The 24,265-nt window shown below is 37.3% G+C and overlaps 1 protein-coding gene across 5 annotated transcripts in view; it reads left to right on the forward strand.

The window, feature by feature from the left end:
• Positions 1 to 24,265, forward strand: part of SEMA5A (semaphorin 5A) — a 372,788-nt gene that overhangs the window by 293,426 nt on the left and 55,097 nt on the right. For all 5 annotated transcript variants that reach the window (XM_058824781.1, XM_058824771.1, XM_058824791.1 and 2 more), the window contains 3 exons: positions 685 to 866; positions 3,092 to 3,235; positions 10,914 to 11,061. In XM_058824781.1, coding sequence (XP_058680764.1) covers positions 685 to 866; positions 3,092 to 3,235; positions 10,914 to 11,061 — 474 coding nt within the window. The remainder of the gene's footprint in view (positions 1 to 684; positions 867 to 3,091; positions 3,236 to 10,913; positions 11,062 to 24,265) is intronic.

Consider the following 24,265-nt stretch of genomic DNA (forward strand, 5'->3'; position numbering starts at 1 on the left):
AAAAGGATGGAAAAAAAAATCTGTTTTCAAAACAAAGATACTCATCATGGAGATTTCAGTTTGATCATCCCAGTATTGTTACCCTTCAGCATCTGTGTTTAGAATTGTTTCATTGGAAGGAAACTGAAAGATAATTTAGTTTGAATCCCCCTTGCCAAGGGCAGGGACACCTTCCACTAGACCATGTTGCTCAAAGCCCCATCTGACCTGGCCTTGAACACTTCCATGGATTGGGCATCCACAGTTTCTCATGGGAAACCTGTTCCAGTGTCTCATCATCCTCATAGAGAATTTCTTCTTCATTTCTCCTTATCCTCTGCTGACTCTTCCTTTTGACCTTGGTTTTTACAGTTAGTCTCCAGGTTCCATTTTCACTGGAAAATTTCAGGAAGTAGGGATGACAGAAGGCAATCAAGAGGTATGCAAGCATAGTTGTGAAAGGCAACAGTTGTGATTTCTGTTATTGCTACTCCTGAGGCTATCCAGTGCCTCAGATTGGTCAGAAGTTGTGGAAATTATGCAGCTATAGGAATTATGAGGGGAGGTTGCTGTATGGAAGGTGTATAGGTGTATCTCTCCAGAGGAGATTGCTATTTTTGGTGGCTGAAGGCTAAACCTTCATGCACAGCAGAATAAAGGAACTGCCAAGCCTCAGATAAGCTTTTCTGTTGTGTTTGTTTCTAGATGAGGAATCTGACAGTGGATGGACACTTTGGGACATGGTCACAGTGGAAGCCTTGCACCCACACTGACGGGGCCAGCGTTGGCTCCTGCCTGTGCAGGACGCGCGTGTGTGACAGTCCTGCTCCTCAGTGTGGAGGATGGCTGTGTGAAGGGCCAACCATGGAGATTGCCAACTGTTCCAGGTATGCAAGACAATTTCACGTTCTATCATTTGTGGTTTAAAATTTTTTAACCTAATCAGAGTACAGTCTACCCTTAAATCTACTGATTCTGTGCATGAAAGGGCAAATGGGAGATTAGAAAGTCTCTCTCAGACTTTGTAGGAGAGAGAATGAGTCAGAGAGCACAGGGTTCATTTCAAATGCTGTGTACCAAATAATGTTGTCCTCAGATAATTTTAACAAAAGCTCGGAAAGAAAAAAAAAATCAATGTTAGATAATATCCAAAGTATGATCTTTTTCTCAAAGAAGTTGCTTTTCTGGAAGTTAGAATGCCTTTCTTTTTTGGAGGTCTCATATTACCATTGTAGTCCCCCATTCTGCCCAGAGAAATGAAAAATGTTTTCATTGTATCTTTCAGTTGTATCATGATAGCAAGTTCTATTATCAGTCTGTATAGAACTCTTTAGCCACTGTTTTGTCTTCCTCAGGAACCTGAGCACTCCCAAAGCAAATCAGTGAGAGCAGATAATTTCAAAGAGACTCAGAACATTACATATTTGGAATTGCATCAGAAGTTCATGTTTAAATAGTATTACACATTTATTATACATACTTTAATTGCAGGATGAAACATGTACTGGTCCATTCTGCTAATTTTCAGTGATTCTTTCTGGTTTTTTTTCAACATCACAATCACTTCATGATAGTGAATAAAACTGGTTGCATTTCTGCACAAGGTAACTGCAAGCTGTGTAAGCAAAAATAGTCTATTTTAGGAGAATCACTAAAAATCTAATAGTATATAGCATCAGGTCAGGAGAATGATAGAAAAGATAAACATGCTGTGAGATACTGAGCAATGGAACAACAGCTGTCAGGTTTAGAAGGGAATTTGGAATGTGATTTGGGACTGCATTTGCATTCTACCTTTGGCATTATTACACTACTGTTTTAATGCCTTACTTATGTTAAAATTGCTATATTAGTAAGGCAATGTTTTAACTTTTGCTTTTATGATGAAGCATCAAAAGATCAATATAGTTTCGTTTTATTTTTCTTTATTTGTTTGTGTTCTACCAGTACAAAAACTGAAAAAAACTAGCCATTTAAAGCTTTGGATAAAGCTGAAGTGCATAATTAATTTTTTTTTCGCCTAGTACGGGATATGGAATTCCTTTTCAGATTTTTGGTCTGTGATATTTTTTCTAGGATTTTTTTTTTTTTGGTGGGGGGAAGGGAGGAGGCACATGGGAGCCCTTTCCAAAATTTCACATATATAAGGTACATACAAGTGTGTGAACTCTCTTAGCTTTTTTGTTAAATTGCAGGCAAGGTATTAACATCTAATCAGAATAACCTGAAATTGAAATTGAGAATGAACTGAAAATTAGAACTCATTGAAATTGAGAACTAATGCATTTTAATGCTTTTTGCATTTTAATGTCATAGAGTCATTTAGACTGGAAGAGACACTTCAGATTGGGTCTAACCGTTAATAAGCACTTCCTAGTCCACCACTAAACCATATCCACAAGTACAACCTTTGCAAGTCTTTTAATACCTCCAGGGATGGTGACTCCACTACTTCCCTGGACAATGTGCTCCAATGCTTGACAACCCTTTTGGTGAAGGCATTTTTCCTCATATCCAATGTAAATCTCTCCTGACACAACGTGGTGCCATTTCCTCTCATTCTGTCCCTTGTTAAAATCAAGAGATCAATGCCTGGGAGAAGAAACCAACCCCCACCTCATTACAGTCTCCATTCAGGTAGCTGTAGAGTGTCATATATACATATATACATATATATATATATATACAGTGTCCTCTGAACCTCCTTTTCCTCCAGGCTTTAGTCACTTTCTTTTCAGACAAGGCAGCAAAATTTGACATTTTAATCTCCCTGAAAGTGAAGTGATATGTAATTTAAAGTCAGCTTCAGAACATTGGTCCACCAGAACAAAGTGACCAAAAGCAGCTAAATATCTTCATTTCTTTGTAATTCTTGTGTAAGGAGGTAATTTTAGCTATTGCTAACAGCATAAGCAAATTTATTGCAAAGCATGCAATATGGAATATCATAGCACCTTTATTTTGGTTCGGTATTCTTGAAGAAATGGAACACGATGCAATAATAATGACTTCTACAGAAATATTAGTAGGCCAGATTCTGCTGTCAGTCGCACCTAATCAGCCATTCGCTATGTATAACAGATGACAGAGCCTGAGCTTTTTATTCTACCAGAAATGGAGGCTGGACACCATGGACTTCTTGGTCACCTTGTAGCACCACTTGTGGAATAGGCTTTCAAGTTCGTCAGCGTTCCTGCAGCAATCCAACCCCTCGGCATGGAGGACGCGTCTGTGTGGGACAGAATCGTGAGGAGAGGTGAGCTATCTTTTTTTCTATTGTCTGTTTTAATTTCTTCTGTGCAGTTGAATTCCACAGGACATTTTCTCCTTTATTTGCCTTGGTTTTCCCTTCCCTTTCCTTTCACTCTCTCTTTAACTTCGCTGCTGTACAGTGCAGTATTCCCATTAACGAGCCTGTGGGTCTGCAGCAGATCTTTCATCTTTTGCTTCACTTCATTCCTCCTGAGCCACCTGAGAGCTCCTGGTAGTGCCAGACAATTGGGCTGAAGCAACATGCTGCTGGCCCTTGAGACCCTGAAAATTGATTCTCCTTGAAAATTGATTGCACTGTGTTTGAATTGTAACTTATCCAGCCTCAAGACCTGGATTCAGAACAAAACATAATAAGGTCACAGCACTATGTTTCTGATGCTGTGAGTTCATATTTTCTGTTGTAAATAAATTAAGCATTTCTATAACATAGAAGGAGGTTTCAAGGGCTTTGTTTTCTATAAATATAATACACCTTGAACTCAAATATCTTTAGAAAGGTTTCAAGCTTGGTGGGTTTTTAATTGTTTGTATATATTTTTTAACCCCTGAGCAGATCAAGTTAGCTCAGATTTTGATTTCACCATGTACTTTTTTGGCACCAGACTAAGTATTTTTTCACTAGCTCAGAATGTCAAGTTCAGGTCTTTAATTCTATTTTACATGCACCCTAATTACATTTCTAATTTATGTGGACCCTACATGCATCTCTAATTTTTGTGTTTGCGGTTTTAACAGGAATTAAATATTTCTTTAAATCAAGCTAGAATATATTCAGATAAACTGCAACTCTTGCATGCATTATGTTGTTTCCAGAGGAATACCAGAAAGCTGGATAGCAGAAGACTAGCATTGGTGTGAAAATCTGGAGTGCTGTAGTCATCCATTCCAAGAGATGTATGCAGATATGTTTCCTTCCAATATGCACTTAGAGCTTACTTCAGTGTTTCTTTATGGATGATGTAGTATCCTGTATTGCTGCTGGATGTAAACTAAAGTCAGTAACCTTTATGAAGAGTTTCAGTGAGGCATTTAATTAAACACCAACTCTAGCATTTCTTCAGATTAAGAGATTCATTGAAGCAAGGTTGTATCACATATTTACGTATTAATGGATCAGCAGGGACCTGGTCTTTCTAACTCCTAGATGTAAAGGATCAGTATCACAGAATGTGTGAACGTTTCTCACTGTTTCAAGGCCATGAATATTTACCATTTCATTCTGGAGGAGAGGATTTTGTTCTTTTGTAAATTGCTTTCTGAAAATAGGTTGCCCAACCAGAAAGCCATCACCATCAAACATAGATTGTATCTGCTGTTATTTAGCTCTGTCCCAGCATGAATAACAGTTATTGATTTTGAGAGGTCAATCCAGGGCAGGGCACAAGATTAAACATAGAAAAAAAAAATAGTTCAGTCTGGAGAGACTTTGGGGTGATGGACTGTAGATGGTTATAGTAATTGTTCATTTTAGTTTAACATAGAATAAAGTTTGATAAGTAATAAAGAAAATCTTGAGAAATACTTTCTTAATTATATGAGCATTATGACAATGGGTGCACTGTAAAAGCAGTTGCAAAGTGGAAAGTGACTTATGATGAGTTGAAATAACAGCAGTCCAGAAGGATTGAATTTTGGTATGCAACAGTTCTGAAAGAGCAGTGAGCTTATGTTGCTTTGCTTTGGTAGCCTGCAGCTTATTTGTCCTTTCTATCTCTGTCCAGTTCCGCAGCAACCTGGGATGAATGTGAGTTTACTGCAGGATGCCTTTTCCTCTCGGAGTTCTTCTGTCACTGTTTCCTGTCTCTTTGAAACACCCTTCACTCCCAAAAACCCTTCACTTTTCTCACTCACAGCTTGCTCACATTTAACCTTCCTGCCTTCTCCTTTGTTTTGTTTATTATCCATGTTATGTCCTGATACTTTTAATTATTTTTAAGTGCCTTTCATTTTTTTCCAGAGGGTGTGGTAAGTTAGGAAATTTCGTCAAAAAATTTGTAAAGCAGCTAGAGGAATGAGGTCTCAGTTATTTGCCAGGATTTTTGTCAGTGTTAAGCCAAGTACTTGGAGAAATCTTTTCAGAGCTGTAAAAAGCAGAAGGTCCTGGGATATTCGCCAGCCAGGGCCCATCCCATCACCCGCAGGAGGGGAGCAGGGCAAGCCTGGAGATTGTGACCAGACCCAACCAAGAGTCTAGAGCCTAGTGACACATGACAACGAGAGAAGTCTGAAGTCCAGGTAGGAAGCTAAACCACAGGCCAGGGTTAGGATCGGGTTAAATAGAACTCCTCGGCTCATTGCTGTGGGTGGAGGACCCAGGGGAAGCTGGTTGGGGCCATTAGAGTTTTATGAGTGTCCTCATGGCTCTGCCAGCTTGTGGAGAGTTTTGAGCTGTGAGGGCACTGGAGTACCAGAATTTACAGTAGTATTATTTCACTCTTTCACTCTCACTGAGTTACATCAGCACCAAATGGAAGCAGTTCCTTTGAGCCCATAACATTTAGGCAGGCTGAACAAACATTACATGTGCAGTAACTCCTGAGAAACATTTACTGTTTTTGTATCCAAAGTGCCAAGAAGCAACTTCTCAGATTTTCTTATTTAAATCAACTGTTTATAAATAGCCTAATAGTTTACTTTTTTGATGACCTAGCTCATATGTAAAATGAAAATATATTTTGTATTAGTTAAAAAATTTGAATTAGTTGGTTTACATTGAGTGCATTTGTCTTTGTAAATGTGCGTACTCTAATCACCTTCACATGTTCAGGGGTATAAATATAGGATTCAGTTTCCACAGCCATCAATGTGCCAAACTTTGAAACAGCTTTTCAACAAACAGTGATTTCAGTAGAAATCCAGTACATAACTCCATAGAAAGCAAACACAAAAAAGGCAGCATATATCTGAGGTAAATTTACTTTCAGATCTGGATCCATATTCAGCTTGAGAGTATTTGTTCATGTGTTAAGAGCTAAATGTTTGTCTAGGATATATTTGTTTTAGCTCATGAAAGCCATGATCCTATCATGGCTAATGTATCAGGCAGCTCTGTGCTCGCTGGCCATTCCCTTGAAATCAATGGCAATATTTGCCAATTTAAAGCATTGAAGGTAGGTTAAACTGTTTCATGCTCTGCTGCTAAAGGGGTGCATGAGAAGGGGGGAAAGCAGTTGAGAGATAACAGCAAATACTTGTATTACAAAGCAAAGTCCCCTTGTAGAAGTAGGTCAAAAGTGCAGCTGATGTGCATGTAGACAGAATATGGAGAGGGAGTAAAAATAACATTGTAACAAAATTTGCTAATAAAAGAATAATTTTGTAGTTAAGACTCCAGATGGAAGACATCTTGATCAATTCCTTAGGGGCTTAATTTTTCTGATTTTTCCTGTATAAGAAATATTCACTGAAGCTGCTGGAAATTCTCTAGATCTTAGTTTATAGAGTCTGTAATATCCTTTCTTGATATTATCATGGGGTGAGAATGTTTGGCCTTTCTGTGGAAGATGCTGGAGATATGGCCTCATTAAGTCCACTGGTCCCCCTCCTCTTTCTGCAGAAATAAGGGACATTAAAATGTGAATTCCTTGCTTTCAGCGGATGCGCTTATCTTTTATTACACAGGAAAGAATAGGAAAAAAACATGGCAATTAGAAAAGTAAATTGGCTGCAGACAAGGAGTAAATGTTTGAAAGCCCTGGATATTTTGGCGTGTATAAAACAATTAGAAGCAGGACATATTGTTGCATTATTTTGTACATGGCTCTGAGCAAACATTTAGCTTTTGGGCTTGTTTCCATGAGAAAGAGGAGCTGCTGAGAGTCAAGTGCCTGCCCTGTATAGCACTGCTTGTTTCTGAGCAGTGTGAACAAGCCCAATCCCCTTCAGCAGAGCAGCTTTAACACCACAAGGCTTTAGGCTTGCTTACACTCCCATGGATGTCTTGTCTTCTGGGAAATGTCTTTTCCCACCCTCCTTGCTTTCTCTGCTCCCTCTCTTCCACAGAAGCCCCTGGGACCACATGCCACCTTCCACAGTCTCTTGGATAGGTGTTTCTGTCAGTGTAACAATCTCAATCCAGTAGGGCATGTGTATGTCATGTGCCTGCCTTCAGTTAAAGGAATCTGGCATTCCCATCAGCCTCGGTATAGTCTGTGCATCCCAGTAAATCACCAACTGGTAATCACAACTAGCCACCACAGAACAGTACATTGCACAAGGATGAAGCTTAGTTTGTTTTTCTTAAACACATGGTAGTAGTATAGCATAGTTCAAGATTACAAAATATTTGTTTAAATAACATCTCTCTGTGGAATAAAAAGGGCATACTTGTAACTGTCATGCAGTTAGCCCATATACTCAGTGCTGGATAGCAGCACTGAAATAATTGAATAAATTGATGTCTTACTAAAGGCTGAGATCTTTATAGAAATAAGAAAAGTAATGTTAGTTGCAATGAAGTTGTAGCTGTAAAATTTGCTGTAGGCACTAATAGCTCTGGACACAACTGGACAGAGGAGGTTCACCCTTCCCCCAGTATGACAATTCCTTTATTAGGGCATTTGAACTTGGGCTCACTTCAAGGGAAATGTGAAGGGTCACTGTACAAAACCCACATTTCTCTAGGCTGTTCTCCATTCTGACCTTCCTGCAGTTAGGTTAGGGGAGAGGGCAGTGCTTTCACAGATTCAAGTTTCTTGCATTGCATGTTTTGCTGAATTACTATAAAACGTTAGCCCTGTGGGTCCTGAGAACAAAATTAAGAGGGGAAGAAAGAGCAAAAGGGAAAAAGGGTTGCTGAGTGACTTGAAATGCAGCCAAGAACAGATATAATGAAACTTGGCTCAAAGCCCCATGCTGTAGCACAGTTCTCAAAGATCAATTGCAAGGATGTCTCTAGCTGTGAAAACATACCTGATGTTTTCAGAGGCTGGCTGGTTGAAATAAAAATAAGATTCTACTTATATGCTGTGTTGGTTTTTGGTTTGTTCTCTTTTTTATTTTTTTTTTTGTCTTCCTGAAAAAAAAAAAAAAAGGAAAAATTGACAGTGTTGACTATTAAAAAAAAAAAAAGCAAACAAAAACCAAAACTGTTTTCTAAATTGAAGCAGTTTGCATAGAGATTTTAGGACATCTTTTCAGTTGCATTTTTAATTAGTGTTGGATAACAGAATTGCCAGCCCTTTGAAGTGCTTTCTGTGAAGGGTCACTGTTATTAGGTTTCTTTTCTGTCTCCTGCTGAAGTGAGAGAGTGGGAGGTGAGGCACATAGGCACTTGAAGAGCCACTGCATAGTGGCATGACTGTCCTCAAAGTGAGATCTGTCATACCTACCTTCAGGGGTTCATGAGAGTGAATGTTTATGTGTGAGTCAGGTGTCTGAACTTCCACTGTGGTCTGTAGGAATTTAGTCAATACAGGCTGTGGAGAACAGTAATTTGTGTCCTTCTGTCCTACATTCCTTAACTTCTCAAAGCAATCATTCTAGTCTCCCTAGTTTGTATTGACAAGATTTCCATTGCCTTTAATGGCTGCTTAGATGTGTCTCCCATGCAGCATTTATAGTCCAAGAAAATCAATCTGTACATTGAGGGGTGTATTTAAATGACCTTTACTTTAGGGTGACATAAATCATATTTTTTACTGGGCTGTTTCTTTCCATAAGCTGTTGCTCAAGTTAGATGACTACTTCATTTTTAGATAGCTAAACTGTAGCTGCCTTTATTTTAAGGCAAGACAAGTTCCATAATTTTACTCCTTCATGCCTGAATATAGGTAATTTTCAACTTCATGGCAGATTTGCTTCAGCCTCACTGTATCTCCCAAATTAACTTAACACATCTTCAATAAGAACTGAAATTATGCAAAGTTTGTACTAATTTGACTAAATAAATGCTGATGTTACATCTATATTTTATTGACCATACATTCTCAACAAATTATCTAGAAGAAACTATCACACACATTCACATAAATGCCTGCATGTGACAAAGAAAGTGTGCAGTTGGAGTTCTATGAGAAGAATATTCAGGCACAGAACATTCCTATGTATCTTTAATATAATGTCAACTGTAATGTGTTTACCCAAATTATGCACTGAAGAATTCTGACACTAGATTCATAAATATTGAGGGTTTGGGCATTTTTTCCTTGGTGTCCAGAGGAAAGGTCAGTATAAGCTGTGAATAATTTTCTTAACTCTACAGAGGCAGAAAACTAAATGTCACTCCCCTATTAACCTCACTCCCAATCTTTAGATTTTGATGGAGTTGCCCAGACCTAGGGACAAAGTTTGAATTTTAGGCTTCAGCATATGCAATAAATCTACTTTTGTATGTTACTTACACCACCAACATTATTTTTTTGCCCTCCACAGAGTTCCAAATGTTCAAATTCCTTATAATGAAGAATAATGAAGAATTAGAGCTTGCAGATATTGGGGCTTTCTGAATACTAGCAAAAAACCTGTTGTTGTTATTCTTGTTGCAAATGACAACTGTTCATACTGTCATTTCTCTTTTTGTAGAAAATTAATACCTGGAGTATTAGAGTCAGTTTTGACTACAGAAGAGTGCTAAGAGATGAAAACTTGTTAGAAGGGCAATAAGACATTGGATTTTGGATAAATGGTGTAAAAACTGAGGAAATACTGTATCAGATTGATTTGTTCATTCAGGACAGTCAGTATTGTAACAAGAGCTACCCATATGCATCCATAAAATATCAGGGAATTTCTTTAGAGTTGTCTGTTTCCTAACTATGCTGTGTGTTTGCTTTATCTAAGTAAGAGTTTGGTCTCTTAGAGAGCCCTAGTCACACTGGCTGATGGCCCAAATCCTTTGGACCTGTGTAGAGCTTCCTTAAAAAGCAGCACGTGCTATGGCTTTAATTATTGGATGGCACACTCAAAAAATCAGCAATCTAAGGCTTCTACCAAAATGGAAAAAATCTCAGCTGAAGCTGGACCTTCCCATATTCCTTCTGAATGTATTGGTACAAAAATGACAACTCAATAGTGCTTCCCTCAAGAATGTACTAGGTCTCTGAATCAGTTTGCAGCCTACAGGAAAATCTTTCAAAGATTATAATAGCTAAAAACAGCCTTTAAAAGATAAAGGAGTACCATTATCAACAAGTGCAGTTCTTTATGCCTAGAATCAATGTTGTAGCTCTTATATTGTCCATAGAAGCAAAAATGCTATGAAAAGCAAGTGTAGCTATCTGAAGATGAGAGAGATAGATCCTAATCAATTCTTAGCTGGAGACTGATAAATGACTGCCTGCATGAATGTTTGCCTTCTGTTTGGTTGACTGCCATGGAGGCATAGCCACAACTGGTTTTAATAAAGTAGTTTGCAATCTTGCTTATGTGACCACAGTACAATCGCGTGGCTGCATCGCATGGAATGTTTAAAGTCACTGAATAAAGCAAACAAATGTTTCACCCACACAATGGCAACCCAAAAAAAACCCACTCAAAGGTTTAGACACTCTGTGCAGTGTTACAACTGTTAGTGAGGTGCTTAATGAGTAGGGAGAAGCCCTTTGTATAAAATATTTCCCTGTACAAATATCTGTCTAAATTATGCAAATGAGGGAGGTTTTGGGGGAGGTCTTGTCCTGATAATAAATAGATTCTTTGCCTCCTTATTTCTCCTCTCACAGGTACTGCAATGAGCATTTGTTGTGCCCCCTTCATGTGTTTTGGACAGGCTGGGGGCCATGGGAGCGCTGCACGGCTCAGTGTGGAGGAGGGATCCAGGCACGGCGCCGGACTTGTGAGAATGGCCCTGACTGTCCTGGCTGCAGCGTGGTGAGCAATTTTCAGCTTTCTCTTCATCAAATATCTATGGCCATGTGCCACAGATGTCTCTATGTCATAGAATCATAAAATCATTTCAGTTTGGAAGTACCTCTAAGGTTATCAGGTCCAACCATTAACCCAGCTCTGGCAGCTCCTCCATTGAACCATGTTCCCCAGTGCCTCATCTATGTGTGTTTTAAATGCCTGCAGGGATGGTGACTCACACTACTCTGGCCACTGTGTTCCAGTACCTGATAACCCTTTCAGTGCAGAAATTTTTCCTAATATCCAATGTAAACTCCTCTGGCAAAACTTGAAGCTATTTCCACCTGTCCTAACACTAATGCTCTATAAATGCCCATAAAGCATCTGTGTATGTCTATAAGCTCTACCCCTAACATGAGTAGTCACCAGACTGTTTTTGTCTCTGTGTTTCTTGTGTGTGCTGAAATCCACACAATTTATCAATCAGAAATATATATAATTCAACTTTTTCACAGTTATCATCTAGAATTTAAGCTTCTTGAGGCAAGGTTGGTGCAGATGTAGAGTGTTGTTGCAGGTTTAGAGTGTTTTGTTTTGTTGTTTTTTTTATCATCAGAGAGCATAGGAACCCTAGCTATGAGCCCAGGACTCTAGTGTGCCATGTTCTGTGTAGCAGAGAAAAAGCTAAGTTTCACGTCTAAATACATTAGGAGCCAATCAGTGGATGCATGGAAGCAGCAGGAAAGTGCTGAGGTGATACTGATTAGCAGTGATCTCGGCACAGCAGCAGCCTAGCAGCTGGCAGGCTTTGAATTTACAGTGGGATGATTTGAATGAGTAGAAGTGCTTTATTGGTACCCAGTATATTAAGAGAAACATATAGGAAAACATGTAGGGGATTTTTATTATATCTGAATACAGGTAGGTAGGCAAAGAGCAATTTTTTTTTTCTTTTTACTATGAAACCACTTTTTACATGTCTTAATTTCAGAGAGGCCTAATTATGAGGTTTGTCATAAACTGTGGTCTGTTTGTTAGACTGGCAGTAATTCAATGCTAAAGAAAGGATAATTTATTACCTTTTTCTAATTAGATGGTTTTGTGTATTTTCCCAGGATTTGTTGTCTTTTAAAAATTTATTCTGATGATAGAATTGCATTTTGAGTAGATTAAAAACATCCAAGAGACTTGTTCTTTTATTTCAGTTAAACTTTAGGAATTAACCCAATAAATTAGAATTCTATCAAGTTTTCCAAAATATTTGTCTCTTCTCATGGTACATCAAAAAAGCAGACATATGGTCTAGATCTGGTGTTAAACCTTCCTGACTCTCACCGAAAAGAGCACAATATGATGGTTTTCTCCCTCACTTGTTCCTATTTATCCTATAATAATGTTTGTGAAATATAGCAGCGTTTTATTTTGCAGAGGATCTTCCCATGGTCTTAAATCAAAAGTATGTGGCTCTAATTTGCTTGGAAAGCTCTATGAGGAAAGTAGGAAAACCTTTTGTGTAAAAATTTCTTATTATAACCAATTTGAGATTAATGGTACTGGAGTTTGTAATTTATTAACAGTCTTAGCACATACTCTGCTGCACCACGGAATAGTTAACAGTTCAGCTGTGGAAATGTTCTGGAGATTTTTTATTAATTAGAAAAGTATTGCATTGCTGGTTTCAAGCTTTGGAGTACATAGTTGTCTTGCTAAAACTTGCCACCAGTGGAAACCCATCCAGTGTAGAAATCCTCCATAAACTCTGGTGTTCTTGCAAGACAAAGTATATGTGTATAAATTAGGCTGTGGTATAAAGTCTGTGTTCTGTTTGAGTTTCACTGAATTTGAACCTTTGAGTTCCTTGTCTTGATTCAGACATTCCTGTCTTTGCAGCCATAGCAGGGCGTAGTCACTAAATGAAGCTGGAGAAAAAATACTCTATTTCTCTCAGAGTTTGTTTCATTAATCGAAGAAAGTGAAATCAGATATATTTATATGCCTTCTTTTAATTGTTGAAGGTTTAAATATTTATATTAATAAAGTGTTATGAATGAAAAGCGCAAATATGAAACTTGTTGTTTCATACTTATGTTATTCTGCTTCAACCAAATTTTTAGTATTATTGTAGTAGGTAAGTATTTTTCCAAGCATTTAGAATTATGAATTTTTATTATTGTGAATTAAGGAGAAGTTAAGGTGACTTCTTACTACTGTTTTCCATTCTTTTCTGGCTATAGTGATACTCAGCTTAAGTTTTGCAAGACATTTAGTGAATTTAGTTTCTTTCAAAAAACTTTTATCCTGAGTATCTCTGAGTACTTGATAATCTAAAACAATCTTGGGAAGTGTTGTAGTGAAAGTGGTAGTAATCCATACTATCTACTGTTTGTTTTGTCTGGAGTAAAAGATGTTATGAGGCAAACATTCACCACTTGAATTAAAGGCATAGTTGGGAGTAGACTCAGGAACTTAAAGTGCTTGGTTCTCTCAACCATTAAATGATGGCTTTAAACTATAAAGAGACTCTCCAGGTTTCTGGTTTACCTTCTTCAGTGAGGATTAACTCTGTGAAACCTTCACATTTGAGCAGCATGAGTTGCAGCTGAATAGTTCAGTGTCTGTGGCCTGTGGAGAGGAGAAGAAAAAAGGGTAGAGGATTGGAGAACTTTATTATTTAAGAAGAGATAGTAACTATTTCTTCTTGAAATGAAAAGAAATTTTTGATGCATCATTGGTGTAGGATGGATGAAATGCTGTCTTGGGACCCCTTTCAACTCTGCTAGTTCTTTGCTTATGGAACTTCATTTTTAGGGAATTGTGGGAAAAAAAACAACAACAGCAGCTGTTTTTATAAGACTTAAGAAAGAGAGTCTTACAGTATGCTTGCCAGCAGTATCAGGGGACCAGATTTAATTTTTTAGGAGAACCTGCCTCTTCTGTTTTCCCATCTGCAACCTGGCTGTGAGACTGCAGTATAGCCAATCCTAATCTATTTTCCTGTCCTTATTTTGCAGCTTTTAACATATTAATGGCTATGTCTGTGTCTACCTAATGATTGATACCACACGATTTTAATGAACAGTGTTTCTTCCTTTTAGTTTGATTGTATTTCTCCTAGGCTGCAGTATCACAGCAGGCAGCTATTACCTGTGCTTGTCTTTTTGAATGTTTCTCATCAGTTGATTCCTTGACTTTATCTGCCTTATAGCAGAAAACAGCCAAGCTGCTTGAATATTTTTTATCAGAATTCAGTAGAGTTCCCTACTGTTATTTACAAATTATTTTATAAAATAATAATGATAAATCCTTTGATGCATATAAATATTCCACAGAGAGAAAACCATGATGGTATATTAAAGATGCATCTGTATCTTAAATGCACTCAATACATGAAAATGGATGGCCAGAGACTTAGGACTGAAGGCGTTTTCACTGAATATAGTAAACCATAAATCAATATGATACAGGAGAATTAGACCACAGAGACTCATAAAGGTCAAAAAGATGAAGTTTGAAATCAAAATCTGGAGTCATAAGGACCTGTCAAAGTCTTTAAGTTAATCAAAGCTACTGAAGAGTGCTTGAAATTGCCTAAAAAGAGATAGAACCGTCACAACCAAATTTAAGAGCTGCTAAAATCTGGTAATAGAAAGCTTAAGCATATCACAAAATAGATATTAATCTCATGTATACAGGTGATACAGGCACTAGAGAAGGAACTGTGGAATTCTCAGGACTGTGCTAATGTGACTCAGAGGACAAACATCTTGAGATTTTACAGCATACTCAGATAAGCTATATGTTTCCTTCAGAAAATGCTTCTTTTCCCTTGAGAAGCATAATCTCATTTGAATTTGTCTCAGGCCAGTAATAAAAGAATAACTTTTTAAAAGAATTATTAATAGAATGAGGAATCTAGTTTGAGGCTGCAGTTGAGTGACATACTTTGTGTGTATACTTGTCTGGGTTCTTGTTTCAGTCATACTAACATATACATTAATCTTAGTTTTTGTACTGAGTGACTGGTAAATGGTATATACTTTCCACATACCAAAACAAAGCATGCTGTGTTTTCCTGCTAAATAAAAACAAAAACAAAAAATAGGAATTTTATCTGTTTCTTAGAAAATAATAGCTATTTTTGGGGTTTTTTGTCTTGTGGTTTTGTTGGCTTTTGTTGGCTTTTTTGTTTTTAATTATTAGTATTATTGTTTCAACATTCTGGAATTGTAAACTTTTTTCAGAAAGTGTATTATAGCACTTTTGTAATGAAAGGGGATAAAAAAAGGAAAAAGTCAGAATTTTTTTTCTTTCATCAAATTTTTAAAGAGAATTTGAGGATGGAAGGTTTTCAGAAGTACTTTGTTCATTGGAGAGAACAGTCTGCCTTTTTATACTTGCCATCTCACAAAATAAGTTTGAAATTTATAGTCCGGAAAAGTGACCATAAAATAAATTATACGTTTTTACTAGTTCTTTTTTAAGTTTTTGACTTAAGAAAAATCATCTATATCATAACCAGGAAACAGTCTCACAAGCATGATGTATAATAAATTGTGCTATTTATATGATGTTTGCCTACTTTATGCTCATTCCCTTTTTCAATCCTTTTTTCTTCTGTAATGCAAACTTTCTTGGGTATTAACTTATATTTGTTTTTATGTTTTAAAAGTGTAACAGAGTAGAACTTCTCTTTTTTTGATGCTGCACATTCTACTGCAATTTTAAGCTATAACAAGAGGGTAAAACCAAAAAACCCCCAAAATCATAAGAAATAGTTTTCGAAAATGCTTAAACATCTTGATCAATGGTACAAATCTGCTTACCCTGGTCAGTAAAGTGAGTTACCAGCTTGGTATTCATGGTCAAGGTAAATGTGAAATATGAACTGGTTGAACTGATGTGCATATATATCCAAATGTGAGCTGTTTAAGGTGGTATTTGAGCATCCAGCAATCATTTTCTATTTCATTTATTTAGTTTTGAAAAAGAGGCTAAACTGTAAGGTGTTTGTTTTCTTGCTAAGAGTAGTGTGAAGCATCCCTTTTTTGAGAAATGTAGTTTTTAAGGTAACTTTAAGCTGTGAAATACATTTTTAGCTGCTAGGAAAGTGTCACTACTCTACTTCAAAGTATCCAGTTCAACCTGTGACAACTGACACTGACTGCAGTCCTGTTCTGAAATTCCTGTAGCAAGCTCTTTCAGGGACTTCCAGGTCATGTAAAATAACTTCTTTCATGGACCAAGTGATTTGTGATCACTTTCAAATCTAATGGTAAGGGTTTGCCAAAGTGAACACATTCTAGAACTTTGTATTGGGCATATGTGTATCTGTCATACAGATGATGAATGTTTGATTCAGAACTCCAAATCTTATTTTAAAAACTTAGGAAATAAATGTTAGTGTAACAGGGTCAAGTGACAGCCACATGCCTCCATCCAGTTAGGGAGTTGTACTAACCAGAGACAGGGGACCAGATTTCCTTCAGCCCGAATTTGTCCCACAGTTTCCTGAAACACCAGGCACACTGGAGTGTGTCCTGTCTCAGGTCTTGCCATTTGTTGCAGTTTTCAGCAGTACTTGTGCTGTAGATGTAGTTTTCATTATTGCTATTTAGATGTGATACTGTCCCCCCAGCTCTGTGAGGCCCTGTGTTTGAGTTTTCCTCATTACTGCCTCTGATAACCACAGAAAAAGTACCTGAAACCCCCTTCAGTGCAGTGCTGGGCTCAAGGACTCACTGTTAAGAGATGTGAACTTTGACTGGGTTGGTTTTGGATGCAAATGAAAAAGGAGAAAAATAGGAAGAAAGAAGCTTGGATAGCAAAGTTTTGTGCTACACTAGTTTTAAATTGAATTAATGAGCAAAGCTGAAATGTGAGGATATTTCCTAAGGACTTGTGCTTCATGGAGCCTAAATTTTTTTTCATTGCTGTTGACCTAGAACATTCAGTTATCTCTGGAAAGTAATCCATAACTGTCACTGAAGACTAAAAACCAGAACAAAAAAGTAGATGGCCTACTTCTAGCTTAGTTTTATCAAGTAATAGAGCTTATGGGATGATGTTGTGGTCTGTCAGGTATTCTTACTCTTCTGCTCAAAAGTAAGGCACCCACCCCCCCATTACAAATATGTTTGATGGGAAAGTAGTCTTAGATGACAACAAGGAATTGGGACAAGTTGCATGAAAAACAGGGGCCCAGTAGAGGGAAAGAAACCTAAACTGGTTTCTACATTGCAAGACAAATTTGCAGCTGAGTCCATTGCTTGCTCCAAGTGGCGTCAGGTGCTGTACACTCATTGGTGTCAATGGGTGTACATTTCATCACTTGTGTTGTTTGGGACTAGACACACATCTCTTAACTTTTGGCAGTTGGACTGCTAAATCCTTCAGGCAGGAGCATGAGAAGGGGAAATATGAGAGGATTAAATGGATCAACTTAAAAGACTTGAAATATAAACTTATAGGAAATCAGACTTCATTATTTCCAGTGCTTGTGGATCTAGGGTTTTTTTGTATGGGTTTTGTAGCTTTATTTGGTACGTAAGTAAGTATTTCCATGAAACCAGAATTGACATAAACAGGGAGAGCTGTTAAAAGAAAAAATCTGTCCTGGAGTATCCTGGACTTCTTGGAACAACTAAAATTGTATTTAATATAGGGTGTTTTGTTTTTAAAAAGAAAAAAAAAAAAGTAAACCTCTAATCCAAATTTATGGAAAACAAAAAATCAACAGGCTGCTTCACCTGATCTCTGATTTTCAAATTGCTGAACAACTCCAGGGTAAAACCTAATTCTGTTCTGATGTAAATGGAAAGTGCAGTGCAGTCTCTTAGGATATTACTAGTGTAGACCACTTCATATCTTTCTGACATTGTTCTTCAAGAAGATAAAAGGGCTTTTTGAGAGTCAAAATGAAGCAACTTCAAAGTAAATGATATTAAATTCATGATAGAGTGGTTAAATAGAGTTATTATTAGTCATAGTTGCTTATATATCTCTGTTACATCAATGCTAGCTTTATCCATCTTTACCCACTGGACATACTAATTGTTTGTCCTAGAAGGAGAAACATCAGGTTATTGGAAGGTTACTCTAGATCTCCTAAAGGAATGTGTTTAGGCAGATTTTACTTATAAGTGTTTTTAGCCATTTTGGAGTAAAAATTTGTATTATATTTTCTGGTGACCTGAACTTTTGGGGCATCGTGGCTACAAAGATTGATTTGCATGTCATATAGGAGGCACTAGATGTCTCTGAGTGCTGAAGTAATGGAAATCAAGAGTTTTGTATCATAATTGTAATCATGAGCTCAACAGAAGCTCCTGCTTTCACCTTGAAGCACAGCGAGGAACAAGACAGGAGAATGACCCTGGTGTGTGAATTTTTTATTATTATAGCTATAAGCCAGAATGTTTGTGCAGTGGTGAAAAAAATTAGGTTCAGTTATAGCATTTCGTTTCAGCAAGATATTCCCAAGGAAGACAAAATGGTACTCTAGGGATTCATATATATACTAATCTCAGAAGGGATGATTGTAGCAGTCTGGACTGAAGCTGGATGAAATCACAGTTTTTGTTTCGCATATTGCAATAATGTGATTTCTTCACCACTGCTGTTATCTTCAAAGCTGAGCTTATTTTGAAGCTGAATTTATCTGACAGCCTTGTGTCAATGACTGAAGTCATGAAAGCTTATTATGGTTTCATCTACAAATTTCAAAGTCTCTTCCATTACAAAGATATGTCTTTTTCAAGTGTGGTGAAATTAATTTTGCTGTAGTCAGTTCAGTAGCAACCTTCATAGTACAACTGTAATCAAAAACGGAAAAAGGTGCATGAAGCATAACATAGAAAATTACCTCAGAAACCTGATAGAGCAGTTACATAAAATTCTTCTGGAGCCATGCTTACTGATCTTAAAGGATATTGCCCATGGTGGAGGTGGGCTGAGCTCAGGAAAGTGTTTCAAAGGAAGGAAAAGATCGGGATTCTCGTAAATCAGAGTACCAGGGTTCTAGTGTATGAAGGACTAATACATAAATTAATGACAGGTTTAGAGAGGGAACATTGGGGTTCCTGTGTACTCTATACTGTGGTATACTGAATTTTAAGGAAATATGGAGCTAGTGAATGGAATTCATTTCTATCCAGGGCATTGTTAAATAATGTAACTTGCTGCAATAAATTGTTGAGGCTTAAATCTTAAGAACCAATAAAATTCCACACAAATAAAATTGTGGAGAATGTTGGGATAAAGTAGAATTATAATAGACAAAAAATTAGATATTGTTAGCATAGTAAATAAAATTTTAATGGTTTAAATCATTTTCCTGGATATTAACAATCAGATTTAGAGCTGTGCTTTTTGCATTCTGCCTATTTCTGTGCTGCCATTTGACAATAACCAGGGAAGGCATGCCTGATCTAGAATGGCATTTCCAATGTTCCTCTTTTTAAGGGAGTGTTAGGTCAGTTTGCTACAAATTGTCCCTCTGATTTATTCTGTTCTTTTTAGGTTTGGTCACCTGTACTTAAAATGGCACAGTGCAAACACAGTAATTGTGTTTAAACGTTTTATACCGAAAAGTCTGCTCACAGGTAGACCTTAACACAAAGCAGAGTTTTGTTTCAGTATTCTTCAATTTGACCTCAGTAAACTGAGGGATGGATGAAGCCTGAATAAGTAGTATGCACTGTTGCCATTTATAGCTTCACTAATGCAGCAGCTCTTGAAGAGAGCCGGAGTGATTTGTTAGCTGAGCTGACTGACAGCAGTCCTTAGCCATCTGAGTGCAATTAAATGGAACTTCATCCAAATTAATTATGTTTATGTTCCAGCTTTTATTTTTACTTAGTCTTAGGACATCATAGTAATTTTTAATTTATTTGGCTGTGGTAGGATTTTAATTTTCATTGAAAATAGTGTCAGGCAACCCTGTTCTTACACAAGTTATAGGAGGTCGAGAAATAATTTTTAAAACTTCTGAACATTTATTGATGGACTTATTAAAACTTCCTTTTATTTTTCCTTCTTGGTTCATCCCATCCTCCCTTTCACACTAAGTTGTTGACTGAAAATACTTCTGCACTAATACTGCAGCCACCAAATAAAAGGCATTTAGTTATTCAAAGCCTCTGTTAATCTTGAACAAATATGTTCACAAGCCTTAAAAAAGGCAAACATACTTTTTCTTTGTGTTTATTTGTAACTTTTTTTGTATCTTCAGGGTGATGTGACTCAGCCTCTTGCAGCATTCTGAAATAATAATATTTAGATCTGAATACTCCAGAAGATGGGATTGTATTCTTCTTGTCTGAGAATGTAAACTCATGCACACACTGAGCTCATTTACCAGAATACACAGTGATTTGTCCTTGCAGGTTGAAGGGCAGGATGAAGTCTCACAGTCACCCTATCAAGACCCCTTTTGTTACTTGAAAGCAGAATCATGCTGCATATTTCCTTCAGCTAGAGAAATACAGATGAAAATAAAAATATTAATCCTTCCAAAACAGTTTTTTTTTGATTCAACAATACTTGTTATTTCATCTGAAACATCAGAAAGCTGAAGTTATAAAAGCAGGCCTTTCAATTTATATTACTAAAATCTCCAGCCTTGTTACTTATAGCAATTTCTACCATGAGAGATCAGTGAAACAAGTTACTATCTTGTAAAGATACAGGTGTTCCTTTATCTATTGTTTGAAATTTGTGATGGCTCTATATAGACTGGGACTGGTGCAGAAATAGGTCAGCCCCAAAATGCAGTTTTTTGCTTTGCCCTGTCAGAGAGGGTCCAGATGTAGAAAAACAGCTGCAGACTATACCTGTATTTTTTCAGCCATCTGGTTCAAAGGAAGGACTGATTACCTTCGATTTCTTTGTAATTAAAATAGATCTCCAGAAGGAAAATTGGAAAAACTCCCCACCCAAAATAACAGAGCTGGCCTCTGGTATTGCAGATACTTAGCCAGTTACACAGGCACCAGGTCAGGTACCAGGCTGTTACTCAGCCAACATCTGTGCAGTGCTCACAACACTGTTCTGGGTTATTGCTCTGTTGCTCAAAAGCAGCCCCGTCTTTAGCACATGAAGATTATTTCTGAAGGTAGTGGAAGATTCCAGAATGCTTTGTAAAAGGCTGTTTACATGTTGGTCTTGTGAGGACACTGTATGTGGCTTTGTCAATTTACTGTTCTGGTGATGTCACACTACTGTGGATATACTTATTAGCAAAAATTTTATTTTTCAAAGCTGAGTTTATTCTGCCCCTATCCCCTCAGTATAAATTCTATGAAAAACATGAGAGTTAGTCAATAGACCCAAATCTCTTGGCATTGCCTGACTTAGCTAAGTATTTTCACTGCCTTGGATGACATTAGCAAGCAGAAATCCAGAGAGTATATCTGGCTGTTACTTTACCTAGAAAACTTATAATTCTGCTTTAAGCTGAAATGAAATATGCTCACTATATTTAAAGCATGAGAAGAGATTAATTCAGAAGTTTCTGAAATTTTCGTGCAGTTGTTCACAAAACTAGAAATATACTATATGTTTTCACATAGGAACGCATAAACCTCCTTGCAAAGGAACTAATCTTCCTATTAAAAATAGTTAATTTATGTATCCTATCCCTTACTGAAAAGCTGATCCAGAATCCCAATGCACATATTGAAGCATTTGTGTGAGATAGCTTGGCAGAATGAATATTTTCTTAAAGAGTTTTAAAGTACTTAGAAAAAGAAGTAATAGCCTTGAGTATTATCTTCTTCTGAAATGTAGGGCTAAAAGGAATATTAGACATATAGTGAAATCTATCATCAGCAATTTTGTATGAAATACAAAAATGATCCATTACACAGAATGCAAGAAAAAAAGCAGCTGGTGGATTATAAGAGTTAATCCATCAAAAATCTTGCTGGGAGTCATATGAATGTAATTTTGAAAAAAAAAGTAAGAAAAAAGTAAGAAATGCAGTGCTGTTTGGTATCACTAGTTAGGGAAATGTTTTCTCTTCTTTTCTTTGTTTTCAGAATGACTGGTGTTTTATTTGCCAGTTAGTTTTCTAAGTAAAACTGAAGAAGCATAATAATACGATATGCCCTATCTGTAAAGCAAAATCTGGCTTTCCATTATAGTCCCAAGAAAACTAACTAACATTGCCATAAGAAGAAAAAAATATATATGATCAGAATTTCCTGTGTTGTGAGAGGCAGGTAGTGTGAAATGCAGAGAAGAAATGAAAACCTAAATAAGAAGAGTGAAAGATTTTACAAAAGTATTTGTCCTTTCTAAAGCTACAGAAGAGCTTTGCTCAATATAGTTAGACAAATAGAGATGAAAATGAGCTGTTACTCTTTTGCCTTTTGTGAGGTAGGTACCTTTGATTATTTGGGGGAAATTTATTGAGTTTAGTTCTTAAAACTGCATTCTTCCTGCTGTCCCAGCCTGACAAAGAGCATGTGCTTTTTTAACTTTATACTCACCCTTTTCCTTTTTCCCTCTGCAGTACATCCTCCAGAGATTTTTTTTTCTGTTTTGTTTTGTTTTTTGAACATAGGCGCCATGTTAGGTACAGTACTTCCCCTGCTGTTGGATCAGTTTAGCCACACAGGGGTAAAGCACAGACCGTGTTGAACACCATTCACTGTGAAACTGACCATTTATTCCTCTCTTCCATTTACCGTCTTTTAAGCAGTTAATTATCTGTGAAAGCATAATAGATTTTTATTTAGCTTGTGGCTGCAGGTCTCCTAAGAGGGAACATCCTTTGAGATACATTGTGAAATGTCTTTCTGCATCCAAAGTAAACTGTATCAGCTTACCACCTGCATCCATAAGTTTGTTGACTCCTTCAGAGGTTCTTATAGGTTTGTAGCTTCCTTTTAAAGAAAAGCAGAGCATATCATTTTGTTCTCCAGCAGATCATATTTAATATTCCACTAATTTCATGCTTTATTATGATTTCCCTGATTTGCCCAATTCAGATGTCATGCTCATTTTTTCAGTTCCCCTGAACTTCCTGAAGTATCTTTTAAAAGTGATGTCACATTTAGCATCTTCCAGGCTTCAGATAGGAAGATAAATTTAGGCAAGAAGCTGTGTGTCACTAGTATTAGTTTTCTTATTTCTGCTTCTGTAGTTACATTCTTTGGTGACATTTTTTTTCTCTTTTTATCTATTTGTGCCATCATGTCTTCAACTAGCACAGCCTGCTGTGGTCTTACCATTTCTGATTACCCCTTGTATGCCCTCACAGTACACTGGGCAATTGCTACTTGGTAGCAATCTTTCTGTTCCTAATGTCCTTGAAGAAGGACTGCATCTTATCCTTCAGAGACCTCACTCAGTAATTCCTTGAATTCTTTTCTGGCCTCTCTTCTTGGGTTCTTTAGCTGTCAGAGTGACCCTGAGATGCATTAGAAAGTCTCTTTTCCCAGCATGGCGGTCGAAGAAGGAGTCAGAACTCTTAATTTCTCATTGTCAGTGTTGTTTATTGTTTGCTATCTAATTCTTTCTCCTGTCCTGCCAAGGTCCGCTCAGCAAGACAGTCCAGGCACTCTGCCTGTCCCCGGGGCGATGTTATCTTTTTATAGTAAAAACTATGTATACAATATTTACAATTACTTTCCAATACCTATCATCTATGTTAGACAGTGAGCTTCTACTCTAAACCAATCTAGAAGTGCCAACATCACAGCAGAAGATGGAGGCGAAGAAGAAGAAGAAGGAGAAAGGCTGGACATGCCCAGATTCCTCCATCTTGTCCCCAGAACCGCCATTCTAAAAATCCCAAAAAATCTATTTTTCACCCCATGACAAACTAATTTTTATTCTACTTAAACTTTTTTTACTTGTAATTCTTCATATAAAGGTTGATAATTGTTTTTCCATGGGTCAAGATCACAGGCACAGGGCTCTTGCGCTCTGTGCCAAGGTCTCTGAGCCCCCCGGACAGGGGCTTGAGCCATCCAGTGCAGCCAGAGGAATTTCCTGGGTTCCAACACTCTCTCACCATGTTTTTACATTTATTATGCTAGATTCATTATTATTTCCCTTCATTCTTGGTTTGTACCCAGCTTCACCTTTTTGCAAGTTAGTGTTATCTCCCCGCTGTTTCGTTCTGATTTCTTTTTGCCCTTCCTCAGGTTTCTTGATTGGCAGCAAGCATTTGCTCTCTGCCTCTGAAACACTGCCCCTGGTGAGCTTCCCTCCTGTCGAGCTC

Source organism: Ammospiza caudacuta, chromosome 1, assembly GCF_027887145.1.
Source record: "Ammospiza caudacuta isolate bAmmCau1 chromosome 1, bAmmCau1.pri, whole genome shotgun sequence".
Taxonomy (NCBI): domain Eukaryota; kingdom Metazoa; phylum Chordata; class Aves; order Passeriformes; family Passerellidae; genus Ammospiza; species Ammospiza caudacuta.